At 37.5% G+C, this 15,897-nt stretch overlaps 1 protein-coding gene and 1 long non-coding RNA gene across 2 annotated transcripts; one reads left to right on the forward strand and one right to left on the reverse strand.

Moving 5' to 3' along the window:
- On the reverse strand, window positions 1-7,854 carry LOC122058339 (protein LAX PANICLE 2-like). The gene is made up of 4 exons (XM_042620986.1): window positions 6,401-7,854; window positions 6,243-6,293; window positions 6,000-6,072; window positions 1-415 (listed from the first exon to the last, which is right to left on the reverse strand). The coding sequence occupies exons 1-4, from the start codon at window positions 7,381-7,383 to the stop codon at window positions 260-262; spliced, it is 1,263 nt and encodes a 420-aa protein (XP_042476920.1). The 5' UTR covers window positions 7,384-7,854; the 3' UTR covers window positions 1-259.
- A 4,061-nt stretch (window positions 7,855-11,915) lies between these two features.
- LOC122057206 lies at window positions 11,916-13,875 on the forward strand. The gene is made up of 3 exons (XR_006133481.1): window positions 11,916-12,053; window positions 12,177-12,233; window positions 13,543-13,875. It is a non-coding gene; the product is annotated as an uncharacterized LOC122057206 (long non-coding RNA).
- The last annotated feature ends 2,022 nt before the right edge of the window (window positions 13,876-15,897 follow it).

Below are 15,897 nucleotides of genomic sequence, written 5' to 3' on the forward strand. Positions count from 1 at the left end.
AGCGTTTTGAAATAAAAATAAAGACAAATATTCATTGATCCGCCAATTAGTTAAGGGAATCTATGGTACATAGCAAGACACCATGTACATAGAATCACCTACTTATACATGCACGCTTCACATATGGTTAGGTGATGGCATTTTGTCTCATATCTTACTTCGATATCTATGAAAAAAAAAAAAAACAGATTTTAGCACCGAACCATACATGAGGCATATACGTATGGATAGGTAATCTACAATTCTTTTTCACCATCTTTTAAGGGCTCCTACCGTATTGTAAAATCATGACATGATCAATGGCTGAGGAGTCCGGATTCAAAGTCACGGCGTCCCTAGACCTCCATATGGTATCCCTCACATGTTGTAGCGTCCAGAATGGTTGTAGCTCTTGCCCTCTACATCTTATTTCTACCTGATCATTTCCACATGTCATGGAATAAGTAATAATACATACATAATGATGAGATGCTGATGATGATGATACCATGATGATGGAGGAGAAGAATAGACAAAAGAACAATCAAAAGATATCGTGTGTGTGAAGAACAATCAATATCATCATACATATTACATGGATAGCTATTGCATACGTATCATGATGAGTGGGTGGTAGTCATTAGTGACCGTCTGATTTATTATGAATGGCTAAAACATGTTTTCATAATTTTTTTTTATGGTTTTTATTATTGAAGTCATGCTTTGTCACTGCCTTACGTCTTCAATGCGCTTTTAAATAATTTTTATTATCTATTAGTTATATTTGTAATTTTGTAACGTCTACTTTACCCATCAAAATATCAAATAGCTCCCTCTCTCTCTTCACTTTATTTATTTAGTCCATAAGATTCCTCTAATACATAATCCTTCGGTCAGCGGTGGATACCGACCTTTTAAGACTGCCCGTCCCACGACCGCAGAAACTGCCCGACTATGATCATTACGGGACCCACTTAGACTTTAATCCTAAGCCAAAATCATGTAACCCTAGACTTTAGATTATTAACAAAAAGAAACCAATAAGGGTTGATCCTAAAAGCACGGGGAGGAATCGGCACGATTTTTTCAAATTTCTTGTATCTCTGCATTTCTCATGATCTCATGCATGTCTCCTTCACGTTGCTTTCTTTCTCTCTTCTGATCTCTCATGAAACTTCTCTTTGTTATTATTATTATTTATTAATTTATTATTTGTACATAATAAAGAGGTCAATATTCCCCATGAACTACCATCTAATATTTATTTCGTATATATATATATATATATTTTAATTTTAGATTTTTTTAATAGTGCTCATAATAATTAAGCACTTAAAACACTAGAAATTAAACCTCATTTCTTAATGGGTTTGTTGTTGTTCACATCAGCGAAGAAGATTATGGGTGTATTTTAATGGTGCATGCATTCCATTCACCAACATCAGAAATATATAAATATATAAATATATAAATATATATATATATATTTTTTTTGGTTCATTTTTTTATGGGTTAATGTTCTCTCCAATGGTACTCTTGGTATGATATTTTTGTTGCAGATATTATCCTCTCATGCATTGCTTTCCTCCAACGTAAATTATGTAGATATGTGTTCTTTATTTCTATTTTTTATATTTTCTGAGTAGGTTGTGGAGGAGATGGTGGATGGAGGCTTTAATATTTCAACAAAGTGCACCACTTAAGGGTTTTGATGGGTCTTTTTAGGCACAAGCCGAATGAGAGAGAGAGAGAGAGAGAGGTGTTTGTAGGGCCAACGTAGGTCGGAAGGTGGAGTTGAAATTGGCGAAAGCGTGATGGAAGGAAGGAAGGAGGGATAACGCATGCAGATGGGTGAAGAGAAGACAGGGTCCACGTGTGATGGTTGTGTCTCTAGGAGTGGATTTGGGAATTGTCATTCTCATCTTTCTTTCTATTTTTTATATGCTAATGAGTGTCAACTGGGCCTAAATAATCAAAGCTGAAGATATTCATCAGCTCAAAGTCAATGGACGTTTCATGTATAATAAAGTTGGCAAGAAACATAGAGAGAGAGAGACAGGGAGAGAGAGAGAGAGAGAGAGAGAGGAAGCAATACTAACACCACCTTGAATTCAAGAACTATTGGTTTTCATGTCTTCTGGAAATTTCTCAAAGCTTCTCATCATGCATTATATAGGGTCTAATTATCATAAGATATGCTAAAAAAATTGCTTTAACACTGAGTATGAACACAAAATCATCATGATAATCCATTCATACAAAACAAATAAATTAACCTACACAATTTTGTTGATTCCTAAGATTATCACTCAGGAGACAGAGAGAGAGAGAGAGAGAGAGTCTCCGAGATTTACGCGTTAAGGAAAGGAAGACCTAAGTTTTATTAATGCATGAGAGATGGGTCTCATGTTTCACACCCACTTATAAACCTAATCATTGGGCACTTAGTTGCATGCCATTTGTGAAAGGTGAGGTTCAACACTTTCTAGATTAAAATTCTTCGTTTAGTCTCAATTAATCATCCTATATATCCCTCATCTCATCTATGGCCTGTGGATTCTAGAGATCATAGATACGAAGAAATCATCAATCTAATACATTAGTACTAGTTTGACCTCAATTAACCACTAAATGTACCAATAACACTTGATGTTAATAATTCATTAATTATACAAACTTATACAAAAACTATACATACCATAAGAACTTGGGTTGTCCCTTTATCCTTTCCTTTCCCTTATTAGGTTATCCCTTGATTCCATTCCTTTTCTTTCCCTTAATAATGATGTTTATCTATATACTATATATTATGATATATGCTTTAATTAGATGTAGATGAGAAACAACTCCATGCATGTACAAGCATAATATGCTTCAAAAATCCATTTAGAAACCATTGAATCCTAATAAATGTATCTTAGAACATGGGAAATCCTGTATTAGCTAGCTTTGACAGATAAGAAAATCTATGCTTGTTTTATATTTATGTGTAGTAGAGTAAGAATAAACTTGCTTAACAAGAAGGGGGGGGGGTGCATTCATTCCTAGATTAGTATAGAAAACAAGAACCCTCAAGGGTCTTACACAGAACCAAAGAAGAATGATAGATTATGTCTAAATTTAATCATAGATAAAGATTAGAGCTAGCTGTACAATAATTTAAACATGTCCCATTCTCTCTACAATTCTTTAACCCAATGGTTTTAATTTTTTTCACCCCTTTTTGTGGAAATGAATCCTCTACGGTCTTATTCAATATAATATCAACCAAGTGGAGTGGTAGTCCCACTAGCACAGAATGACACCACATAATTAAGGTTGTCTTGAAATTCTTGAAACAAAAAAGTTAATTCCATATATACATATATATATTTTTTTAAAATACTAGTATAATTGAGGCAAAACGGAATGGGGCCAGCATAGTTTTTTTGGGGGGAGGGGGAAGGGAGAGAGATGCATAGGTCATGATGAATAAAATCCAATCTGTGGAAATAAAAATAAAGCAATGTGTAATTTAACACCATAAGCCTCTCAATCATAATGTTATAACAACTATGAGAGCTTTGGCCCCTCTATTATTCATGACATCCCTAGGGATGTGGAAGACTTCTGTCGGGCCTCCACTCCTAATGGTCTGAAGTTCCCCAGGAATATCTTCCTTTCTGCTTCTTGGAGAATCACTCTCTCTTGTACATACCCACCCTTGTATGCTCTTCTTCAGACTCTTTGTTGATCTTCCTTGTTTCTCATTTTGTAAGGTTGGTATTATGGCTGTTTCAGCCATTGGGCTTCTTATGAGTCTTGTAGTCATGGTTACTTACTCTAGTTGGAGATTAATTTGCTTTTATTGAATGCCTTTAGTCTTGTAGGGCTTACCCTACAAATGCTATAAGGTATTATTTTTTGGTTGTAATATTATCCTTTTTGTTCTTTTCTTTATTTAGTATTTCAAAGTGATTTATGTCTTCTAATAAATATTCTAAGAAGCTGTTGTTGCTAGAACTGATTACTTGAAGCACTAGAGTTTATTTCTCACCTCTACCAAAAAAGAATTATTTCTCACGACTTCAAGCATATAAATTATGTTCTACCATTTTTTAAATGGCAACAGTATTGAGAATGGGTGACTTGGTGGGAGGCTCTGAAGAAATTGAAGGGCTAAGAAGTACTGGTGGAGGAAATGAGGAAAGATTCCAATTTTTGTTCTTGCAAAGAATATAGGACTAAGTTTTCCTTCACACACTGTACTTCTAGATAGAAGCAGAAGAACAATATTCGCCTAGACGACTGAGCTTACTTTAGATCACAGTAATGAACTAATTACAATCTGCCTATCATGCATGCTATCATCTTCGGGAGTAAAAGCTATGCAACCTTGCATAAATCCCTATACAGAGAGAGAGAGAGAGAGAGAGAGAGAGAGAGAGAGAGGCCATCTTCCCCTAGGTTCTCCTAATATTCTTATCTGATTCTTAATTTGGTCTATGTACTGAAAGAGTACGTCCAGACTTGCACTTCAAAGTTGAATGTAGTTGAAATAAAACTTAAGGACCCCTAGTGAGAAGGTAGAACTCTTCAAGTTTATAAACAAACTATAGGCAGGATTTCCTGATATGATAGGGATTATAGATTACAATGCATGGTTGGTATACGTATTACCCATGCATGCTCTTTTTTTTTTCCCCTCCCTTTTGTGTGTATATCCTGAGAAGTGTGCTGCAGTGTTATTAGTTAGGATTGTTAGAATTTAACTGAAGGGAGGTTGCTCGGGTAGTTACCTCCCATTCCCCACTACCAAATGCTGATGTGGCACATAGGCCACATCAGCTTACAAGGATTAGTCTTCATGTTTTTATTCTTTTTTTTTTTTTTTTTCTTGTGGGGAGGGGGAGGGGGAGGGGAAAGGGGGAGAGGAGGACGAGGAGGGTTTGTTTAAAGCTTTGAAGTTGTACTTGACAGCTACCCAGTTACAACTAAAGGCAGAAATAAACTAGGAACATACCTCTTTAGGATCGATAATCCCACATGCTGTCGGTGTCTTTGTCTTCTCTGGCAATGGTGACTGCAAGAAGTGACCGGAAAATGGAGAATGATGCTTCTGATTTCTCATTTCCTCCCTCTCATAACCGTAACCACCTCCCATCAAGGTGGTTGGTGGTTACATGGTTGTGGTTTTCACAAACTCCCACTTGCCCATATGTCACTTAATGCTGATGTGGCAATGTAGGCCACATCAGTGTTTACAGTTTAGTCATATCCATTTTTCCTTATGGAGATGAGGTGTCTATTTCCCCCCTCTCTCTCTCTCTCTGTCTCTCTCTTTCTCTCCCTGTCTCTATGTAAGTATGTCTGTGGGTGGGTGTCTTCGTGCGGAGTACGGTAAGCAGGCTATTTTCTGTCTCCTGTTGGAGTTTTTCTCTATATGGGGTATCCTCTCCTACAATAAATTGTGTTTTCCAAAAGAATAGAAGATGTTACTTTTTCCTGTAGAGTGGGCTCATTAAAGCAGTAAAAGCTTATATATGATATCTCCACTTAAACCCCATCAGTAGAGACCATTGATAACTAACCATATCGATCGACCAGAAATTAATGACAATATATATCATAAATTCCATTTCCTAAGCTGGACAAACACTTGCTTCCTAGATTTTCTTGTCTTAATTAGAGGTTACGATCTTTTAGGACAATGATCCATATAAAAAGGTTACTTAGACAGACACTTGCCACCTAAAAACTATGTATTAGAAGAAATAAATCCCAATGGTTAAATCCTATTAGTTTCCAAGTTTCTATCACCGACCATTGCAAATTGAAGGATCAGCATTTCAATGAATGAAGAAACAAACAAACAGTGTTTTCAAGGGAGGAGTTGGTGGGTTCCTTTTTTCTGAGCTCTTCTATGAAAAATTAGTGTTTCAATTTATATTAGTATATGATATCAACCAATAACCTGTATGAGGCTATGAGCATTTAAAGGAGAAAAGTGAATTCAGTGATGGGTTTATTAAATTAGTTACCTCTGATTCACTATCCAATCTCAGCTTGTTAACCAGATATTTCATCAACAATCGAACTGTCATTCTGCCATCCCTGTACAATTAAAAAAAAAAAAAAAAAAAAGATATAATTAGTTTCTATAAAGATATATTACATTACCCCTTAGAGTAATCAAGAAAGTTCTTGATGCCCATTTCATGATGAATTATTTATTGCACACAGATAGGAAAAAATGATGAACAAGATGAGAAGAAGAGTAATACTTGATTCTGAGGAAGGTCTTGGGTATCTGAGGCAAAAAGGGTTCTTTTGCTCTGCATTAAGTAACCAAGTTCCTCCATATATTTAGAGATGAGATAGAAATAGAATTAATGTGATCATAATAATAAAAAGGAATTGGCCTTCATAGCTAAATACTTACTGATTTTGAGAGGCTTGAAGCACAAACCAAACACCGGAATGTGGCCTAGGAGGAGCATCAATCACTCGGACATCGGAGCTCGAGCTGGGACCGGCCAAATCTAGGCCCGAGTGTTGGAAAGGTCGAGCAAAATAAGGTACCGGAAGCATTGAAGAAGAGGGAGTAGCAGAAGAAGAAGGAGAAGAAGATGGAGTCCATGGAGGATTAGGGTTATAAGTCCTGTTATAACCCAGCCAAGCGACCTCTGGTTGATGAGGAAAGCTTAATCCGGTTAAGCTAGTTAAGCTAGTTGCTCTTGGGATTGAGCTTGGGTATTGGTGTTGCAAGAACAAAGGAGGTGGCGGCGTTATTGCGATTGGAGGACGAGGAGCTCGGAATTCGCTCGCACTGAATATTGGGTCCAACACCGCTTTATTAACCATGTGTTGTGCACTGGCACCACTCCCACCGCCACCGCTGCCGCCGGTGCCACCACCTGGGGGTAATAGATCGAGCTCGATCAATCCCGGTCTTCTAGTACTTCCGGTGTGTTCAAGAGGATCCTGAAGCTTATTAGGATCAGCTCGACCGGCACCTCCGCCAATGCCTAATTGAAGCCACCCTTCATCACCACGCTCTTCTTGATGAAGAGCACCACCACCACCACCACCACCACCACCACCCTTAGAGCTTGAGCCGGTTTCGTTAAGGCTACTGGTTCTGGACTCGTCTTCGGCCATGTGATTGTGACCAATCCGCCCAGCCCCAACTTCAACCAGATCGGATCCTATGCACGCCTCGACCTCGCTACAAGGGTTACCATATTCATAACCTCCAGCTGCTGATATTTGGCTGATAAGATGACCGAAGCTCCCACCACTACCAAAACAGTCTCCAAAAGCGCCGCCACCAATGCCAATGCCACCGCCACCGGCACCACCACCACCACCACCATCGTAGTGTTGCTGATCAAAGAGGGTTGTTGGGACAGGAACCATGGTCATATCGTATATCCCCCCAAGTGAAACCAGAATCTCCAGCGTTGCTTCTGTTCTTCTTTGTCTTTCCCTTTGGTGATCCCAACATTAGCCATGACCAGACAGCCAACCCTCTTTATTCAGATGAGAAAGAGAGGTCTGTTGTTGCTATTATTGCTGACTACCACCACATCTTTCTGGAGCTGTAGAGTCAGACTTGGGGTTGGAGATGAAGGTAACCATTAAGGAAATAAGGTCTAATTAAGATCTATTACTTGATGATTCTTCTCCTTCTTCTTCGTTTCATCTAAAATATTCTCTCCTGGAGATAACAACGAAAAGGAACCTTGGGAATTTCCCTTTCCATTAATTCTCTTGGTTTGGAAGCTTGTGGGGAGAGAGAGAGAGAGAGGAAGGGATTATATGATATGAAATAGTTGGCAAAACAGACACACACAGAGACAGACAGGAAGAGAATGGTAGAGAGCAGATGATGGTGGTCAGTCAGTTATGTAAATTTTAATATACGAAAGGGGGAAGGGAAGAAGAGTATATAATACCATCATTTATTTCTTAGGATATATTTATTGTATTTTATATAATTTTAATTAGTTTTATATAGTCTGGGGAGTTAAGGTAAAATACTAATATTTTTTACTTAATAATTTATGAAAACGATTTTTTTTTCTTTTTTTCATTTTTTAATTTCCATCTGTTTTGGTTTTGAAGCCATAATACTATAAGGGCAAGCAAAGGTAAGCCGCCACACTGTGAAACGTGAATAAAAGCTATTACCCATACAAGCTCTCACTTTTAAGCTATATAAGCAAAAGGTCCTTTTCGGCCTTCACTTCATCACTTGTGTAAGGAGTAAGGGCCAATCCCCAAGCCCCAATGGGAATATGGGATTCCTCTTAACTTTTTCATTAACTTAGTAATTAACAACATCTTTAACTAATTAATTATTTAACTGTTCTCTCTCTCTCTCTCTCTCACACACACACACAACATAAAGGGAAAAAAAAATCAAGATTACAAGTAAAATGGAACTAAGTCTTCATTAAAATGGCCGGTGGTCCAATCATATATGGCACGTTTGTTGATGCTTGTGTTTGTGGGGTAGTTTTAGTAATGGATGCATGTGTGTGTATATATTATTATATTTATAAGGGTATGATGGTACGATTCTTTTTACGACCTTACTAAAAGTAAAGGTAATCTTAAAACTATGGTTATGAGGAGCATGACCATGTGTATGAACGTAGGCATTATTTGGTAATTATAAACATATAAACACAGTGAAAGTGAGGCTGAGATGTCATGATCGATAGTTAGCTAGATTGGCTGTTGAATAGGAAAATGATGATGGAGGGAGTGGGGGTGGGAGTGTTACACTTCCACTCCAAGCCCTAGGAAGGAAAAACTTAATTTCTCATCATCTCTCATTTGCTTAAAAACTTTGGTAATGCTAATTGCATGTGCCCTCCTCGCCACCGGCCCTGCACCTCTAGCTATACCAGTACGGATCACAGAGAGAGAGAGAGAGAGAGAGAGAGAGAGAGAGAGAACAGAACATTTTTTAGTTAATTAATTGGGGAAGTGACATAGAAAACAAGGGGTGTTATTAAGCGTGAGAATTTTAATTTGGGTTTTGGGTGAAGGACTGTAACGCTTCGCTGCCTACGTTCTGAAAAAGCTGAATCTCTCTCTTTCCAACCCATAAATGTTAGAACATGTCCTCGTCTCCTCTCTCTCTCTCTCTCTCTCTCTCTCTGAGAGTTTGAGGGTTTCTAAGCCAAACCCAGAAGGGGGTGCTGGGTTTTTAATCTTTCTAAAGTGATTAACATGGGCTTAAAAAGAGACTTTGTCAGCAGATGATCATCTTCTTTCTGTTGCTTCTAGACATTCCATCTTTGTTTTTCGTTGGGAGAAAATTGTTTTTAAAATCTTCTCTCCCCTAAAAATAAAATAAAATAAAATGAGGAATACAAGAAGGAACACTGCCTGCCATCTTGATTTTAGTAAATATATTTTCTTCTGAATTCTGCCCAGAGGTATAAGTAAGTGGTAGTACTCCGGGGTTGCGCCCGTGGTGCAATACGAGGTGAGATTTGAGAGTATGGCCCTTTGGACTCTTGGCTGATGCCTTTCAGTTAAGCTTCTAAAATAGGTTTAAGTTTGCATGATGACTGATGAGCATCGAAATTTGGAAAAACTGGAGAATTAGAATGGCTTAGGGGGTGTTTGGTTCGGTAAATCTTTGGGATGACATTCTTTAGAATGATAATTCTTAATTTTTGGAGCTGTTTGGTTCCATTAGATTAATCCTCATAAGTGAGCACCCTACTTCCCATGAATGATCAGATTACAAAGGATGTGTTCCAAATCTGAGTTTACCTCAACACTTAAACTCAGATTTGAGCAACCTTTTTACCACCAAATATAAAAAGAGAAAGGGGAAAGAAGTTCTCTACGAAAGCCAATATCTCAACCCACGAGAAACATGTACTAGCCTCAAGATAGGAGTGTCAATTCCTAAACCGAACCGATAAAACCGGTCGGACCAAACCGATAATAACACGGATCGAATCGAACCGAAGCCTTGTTGGTTCGGTTCGGTTTGGTTTGGAGTATTCAAAACCAAACCATACCACACCGAAAGTCGGATGAACCCGAAACCCAACTGAAACCGGCTCAAAACCCGGACTGAAACTAAAACCAAACAGGTAAGAAACCGAAACACTCCAAAATTCATTAAAAAAATCAAAATTTGCATAGTTTTGTATACATTTGTGTGGAAAGTCGAATCCAAACTGGACCAAAAACCAAAACCAACCCGGTTACAAATTGATTTAAGAAATCGAAGACAAACCGAAACCAAACCGAAACCGGAATTTCCTTATTGGTTCGGTTTTGGTTTCAGCTTTCCCACACCGAAATCGACTCAACCCAGACCAAAATCGAGCCAGACAGACCGATTGACACCCCTACCTCAAGGCAACCAAACGATTTTTCAGAAAGAAACATAATTCAGAAGAATGTCTATCAAAAGATTGACATTCATATCCGATATATACACCATTTGATTTACCGAACCAAACACCCCCTTAAGCAATGGCCTTAACATCTTTTTAAAGTCACTCTCAAACTCAATAATTCTTTGGATTTCGATCGCCACCCCCCCCCCTTTCCTCTCAATTTCAATAGCCTCATCCCCTACTACTTCAACCATTTGTCCTTGTAAGCATACGCGGGCTACATTGCATCATGAGTGGTGATGAGGTTCTACATGAAACAAATAAAAATTGCAAACAAACAATCACACAATATAACACAGATTTATGTGATTCGATAAGATTGCCTATATCAGTGGTGAGATGAGGCCTATCTTAGTGGTGAGATGAGGCCTATCTCATGATCAATGGAGAAGGGGATTACAACCGCTCGTCCTCGCACCTCTCTGAGATTATAGAGAGTGAACTCGCTACAATTCATAGTAATATTATATAGATACATTTTACTGAAATACTCATATAACCCTAAACAAATTCTTAGAGCTACCACCCCTGAATTCTCATATGGACCTCTAATTTGTCGAGGTCCCAACAAAAATGATAATCCGCAACATGGCCCAATTTCTTTGCGCCTCGAGCCCTAGGCCACTTAATAGCCCTTTGGACATCGTACCCCCAATAGGAAGTAATGGGGGGATTTATAAACATCTCTTACAGTCCCTGACACCACAACGAATATCAAGGTAGGGCTATTGATCCCATTGAGTCTAAGAGTGTTTAGAGGACATTATTTGTTTTGCTAAATAAGAAGAGCGTGAGATCGTTGGACACAATGGGAAAGAGTATCAGTGCACAACAGGGCATGTTTGGCCTAACGGAGGTAAGACAATAACATGTTTTTTTTCTTAATGTTGTACTGGTCATAGTAAAAAAAAGTTAAGACCTAAGCAGTTATGTCCTTGGAGACCTAAATGAATAATATAAAAATGAATAAAAACTGTTATTTCCTTCGAGCCCGGGTGCTGTGTCAATTTTTGTTTGCGTGTGTGAGGGAGAGAGAGAATGCCAAAGTTGATTTTTTTCATTTTTTTAATTTATCCTATTCGATCTGTCAGTCTAGGGTTCACTTAGGACTTAAGAGGAAAAGTGAACGACAGCCAACCGACAAATTAAACAAGCAGAACCCTACAAAGAGAATATATCTTAGTGTGCATACGAGATAAGTCGTACAGAATGAGAGACTGAATAAAAAATAAAAAAAAATAAATAAAAATAAAAAGCATTTAAATGTGGATGACCCCATTAGAGAAGGTGGGCTTCTTCCGCTTCTTCTTCCCCACTTAAGTATAGTTGAAAGCAAAAGCGAGAATTTCAGAGAATAAGGATTAGGAGAAGAAAAGATTGGTAGCTTTACTTTGTTTTGCTTAAATGTCGTCCTCATGTCGTCACCCTACCATCATCAAACGCTCATCATCATCATCAACCTCTCTCTTCACTTTCCCATAATTTCGAACCCCCATTTCCTCCTCGTGCTTTCTGGTAAGGCTTTGATGAAGGCTTTCCCAAGATTCTCTAACGGTCTGATAAATCGTTCCAAGGAGTTGGTGGGTCGAAAGAATTCGATCTAGTTCTTATCAAGAAGTTCCGAAGGATATCAAAGTCTTAAACAAAGTTAGAATAAAAGTATGCAAGCTCCTGCTCTGATCCTGATTCTTCTAAATTTCCTGAAATTCTTGTAGTTATGGATCTTAACCAATATAAGTTTTTCATATTTCTCTAGTTGAACAAACCCTATTGTGCTTTCAGATGGAGAAGAATTTCATCATCCTATGTTAAGAGGAGGTCTAGGAAGCGCCTAACTAGGTATGGACCCTGTTTATTGGTCTCTATGAATGATGCTATATTGATTCTGGAAATATTAGGGAAGTGGGTAACAATATATAGCCCACAGTTTGATGAAACCAATGGTTGATGATGCTGTGAATAGCTTAATAATCAATCCCTTCTGCCATAAATTAATCTCATGGGCGTTTCTAATGGCCAGGAATGATCTGAAATTTGGTTTTTGTGGAAGAGTTTTCTTGTTTTTATAGTGTGTTTCTGTTGTTAGTTCTTTTTCCTCAGATAGTAGTACTATTACTTCTTTCTTGCATGGAAGGTTTTGGTTTCAGCTTTACCAATGGATATATAGCTTTGGTTTCAGTTTGGGAGCGTTTGTGAGTGCTGTATATAGTACTGGTGCAAGGGCAGAGGAGTGTGTTGAGCATCTCTTATTTCCTCTATGGAAGGGGACATGGGTGTGTTAATTAAGATTAAAATTCAAGATATTTGAGGCATCTGAATTTATAACTTGTGTAGTATATTCATTCATAGCAGACAATAGTAATAGAGGTTTAATTAATGGTTTGTAGCCGCTAGCTATAAATTATCTGTGTGGTTCTATATGGCCAGCTTAGCTATATATGCTTCTGATCACTTTAGGGTTATATATCCTATATATACATATTATGGGTGATCTATCAACCTCGTCTGGGACTCTGAGTCGATCAAAACAAGAAGGATGGGAAAAAAAAAAGGAATAAGAAATAGCCAACACAGAACACAACCCTTCTTCCATCTTTTTCCATGAACCACGGAGCACTAGTGCTGCAGTAGTGATCTCTGGTTGGAGAGAGAGAGAGAGAGCATGGTAAGTAGTGTAATTTGCATGCATGTGCATGTGCATATGCATGTGGTGTGATAAGTGAATGTGTCAGTAGGTGCATGTGATTTGTATATGTTACCGAATGGTAATTAAAATAGTAGGGCCTGATCTTGGGTTTTTATTTTATTTTTTTCAAAGCCTGGTAGGAAAAATTGTTGTCATAACGTTTCTTATTTTTTGTTTTTTTTTTTTTTTTATTTAATTATGAGTAAATTTCCATACATATGTTTTAGGCAAATTATGTTTAAGAAAAAATAAAAATAAATTAAAATGAACGAACATGCATGCATGCATAGTGCATACTTTTTTTTTTTTTTTTTTTTTTTTTTTTAAGTTGAGACATAGTGCGTACCTCGTATGTGTATATATATTTGGAATTTGCATGGGGATGGGATGTGGTTGGGTGATGCGTGCAAGGAGGAAAAGTAAAAGTGGCATTGCCATGCGGTAATTTCTGTGCGCACGCAGATGCAGAAGTTAGCAGTGATCAGAGGAGGCAGTGAGGGGGGAGAGGCATGCTCCCATCGATCTCCACCTCCAGGTTCCATCTCCATGTGGCCATAAGCCCCCAGCAGCCATCATCATCATCAGTTCTTCCACCCGTAACTACTTTGCTTTGCCTTTTTAGGAGTTTGTACTTGCTTTGCATCATCAGTTCTTCCATCCATGACTACACTGCTAAGTTCCACGGATACAAACAGATAGGGTGGAATTATAAACTCTAAGGTTTCAAAATGGGGGTTTGTTTTATTTTTAACATATAATAAAAAGCAGATGTGATTGAGATAGTAGATCAGAATTTGTGGCCGGCCCCTATAATTAGTTCATAATGCAAACATTTTCCAATTGTAAGTTAAATTAATTTGCTATTGTCACCAAAGTAATTGGTGTATGGAGCATCTTTTCTTTTCTTCCTCTCTCTCTCTCTCTTTTTTTTTTTTTTTTTGGGAACCATCTTCTTATTTAATACATGGAGGGATATCCCTCAATACCATATTTTAAGAAAAACATTACTATTATTGAGACAATTCCACATCGGTTATCGGTGACTCGACCATCATGTATAAGAGTCACAAGAGACCACCTCACTTTAAGCCAATTGATTTTAAGATGAAAGCTTTAATAATTATTTTTTACTTATCAAAGAAATGACCTTCCAATGTAAGTTAATTTCATCTTATTACAATTATCATTTAATAATGTGTTGGTTTTCATTCTTATTCAACTTAATTCACGAAATGTCAGCCAAAAAAATTCAATTATGGTGGAAGAATTAACTTGGACAATTGAAGAAACATTTTCAAATGCAGTCAGATTCTTATTACTATGAGGGAGCCCTAGTTTTTAAGAATCAAGTGTTACCTTTCACTTTTCCCTCTTTCCTTCATGCCATGGCCACTTGAATATGGCTTCTCATTCCATCGGAGAAGAAAAATCTAGATCTCTGAGCTCCAAATTTGATTATGGAAAATAACAAAAGACGACACACTTAATCTTCTTTTTATTTTTACTGTTTTTAATGAAAAATTTCCTTAATCTTCTTTTTATTTTTACTGTTTTTAACGAAAAATTTCCTTTACTAGTACTAAAGAATAATTCCTTCTCTACGGATGAAGTGACCTTGTGATTAAACTATTGGGTTTTCATCGAATCTCACCCCTATTGAATTATTGACGAAGTCAAAACTGCCCTATCTTTGGCCATCCAATGCTACAATCCCCATGATGAACGAATAGGTGAAGGTAACTCACTCCCTTTCTTCTTTTTTGTAAAGTTCACCGGAGGTTTTCATGATGGTATTGAAGGGGACACTTCTATCATATTAGGAGAGTACCGAAGAGTACGGTCATTCAAAGCATGGGATTACTATATAAATATGAAGGATAGGTATGCATTGCATGTATTCCATGTATAATATATACACATGGAATACATATATATTAGGAGAGTACCGGTGTGAGAGAGGGAGAGAAAGAGGTTTTATATCCCCATGGTTGACAATATACACACCATGAACAATAAAAAATGAACCATATCCATGAACCATGCCGAGATGGTGGCATCCATCATACTGTTATCTCTTCAAGTCTACTCCCTACGGTGAGGTGGATCATGATGTAGTGGGATGGAAAGATATATCTAAACCTTATTCACTGCTCTAATTTGTCCACTAGTTACAATTTAAGGATCATATAAGAAGCCAGTCCCAATGCTTATCCAAATGCTTACTACATACTTCTCAGTCCCTTCTCAGTTCATCACCACTCACCTACCATTCTAATTCAAATCCCAACTCTCTCTCTCTCTGGAAGGACAATCTTGACGAGGAAACCTGAGTTTGCCAACCAAGACAAGGAAAGATGGAGAAGATCTATCACTTCAATGCAATATTTTTAGTTGACGACATGGTTGATCCAAGAGAACAATGCAACTTCCTTATTAATAATCTTCATAAGGGTGTCGACAATGGCTCCATAAACAAGCAAATGTCAATGCTCCTATAATTAGAACGTTGAAACCCATACCTCCTCCTACCCCCTTTAGAGACCAGACAGGAAACCACTCTTATTTTTATCATTTTTAACTCCCAACGACACAAAGTTAATCAAATTAGGTAAAGCCTATGGAAACTTAATCCTTTCATGCAAGCTTTTTTTTTTGGGTGGAAATTCATGCAAGCTTTACTTGTTTCCTCATCCACACTTGCCACTTTAAATTATCTCTTACAATAATAATAATAATAATAATAATAATCAGCATCTTAAATTAAGCCTTTTCCATTAATTCATGTTAAGCAACCTTCACCTCAAAACAACAACTCCC

The sequence above is a fragment of the Macadamia integrifolia genome, chromosome 12 (genome assembly GCF_013358625.1).
Source record: "Macadamia integrifolia cultivar HAES 741 chromosome 12, SCU_Mint_v3, whole genome shotgun sequence".
In the NCBI taxonomy this organism is placed as follows: Eukaryota; Viridiplantae; Streptophyta; class Magnoliopsida; order Proteales; family Proteaceae; genus Macadamia; species Macadamia integrifolia.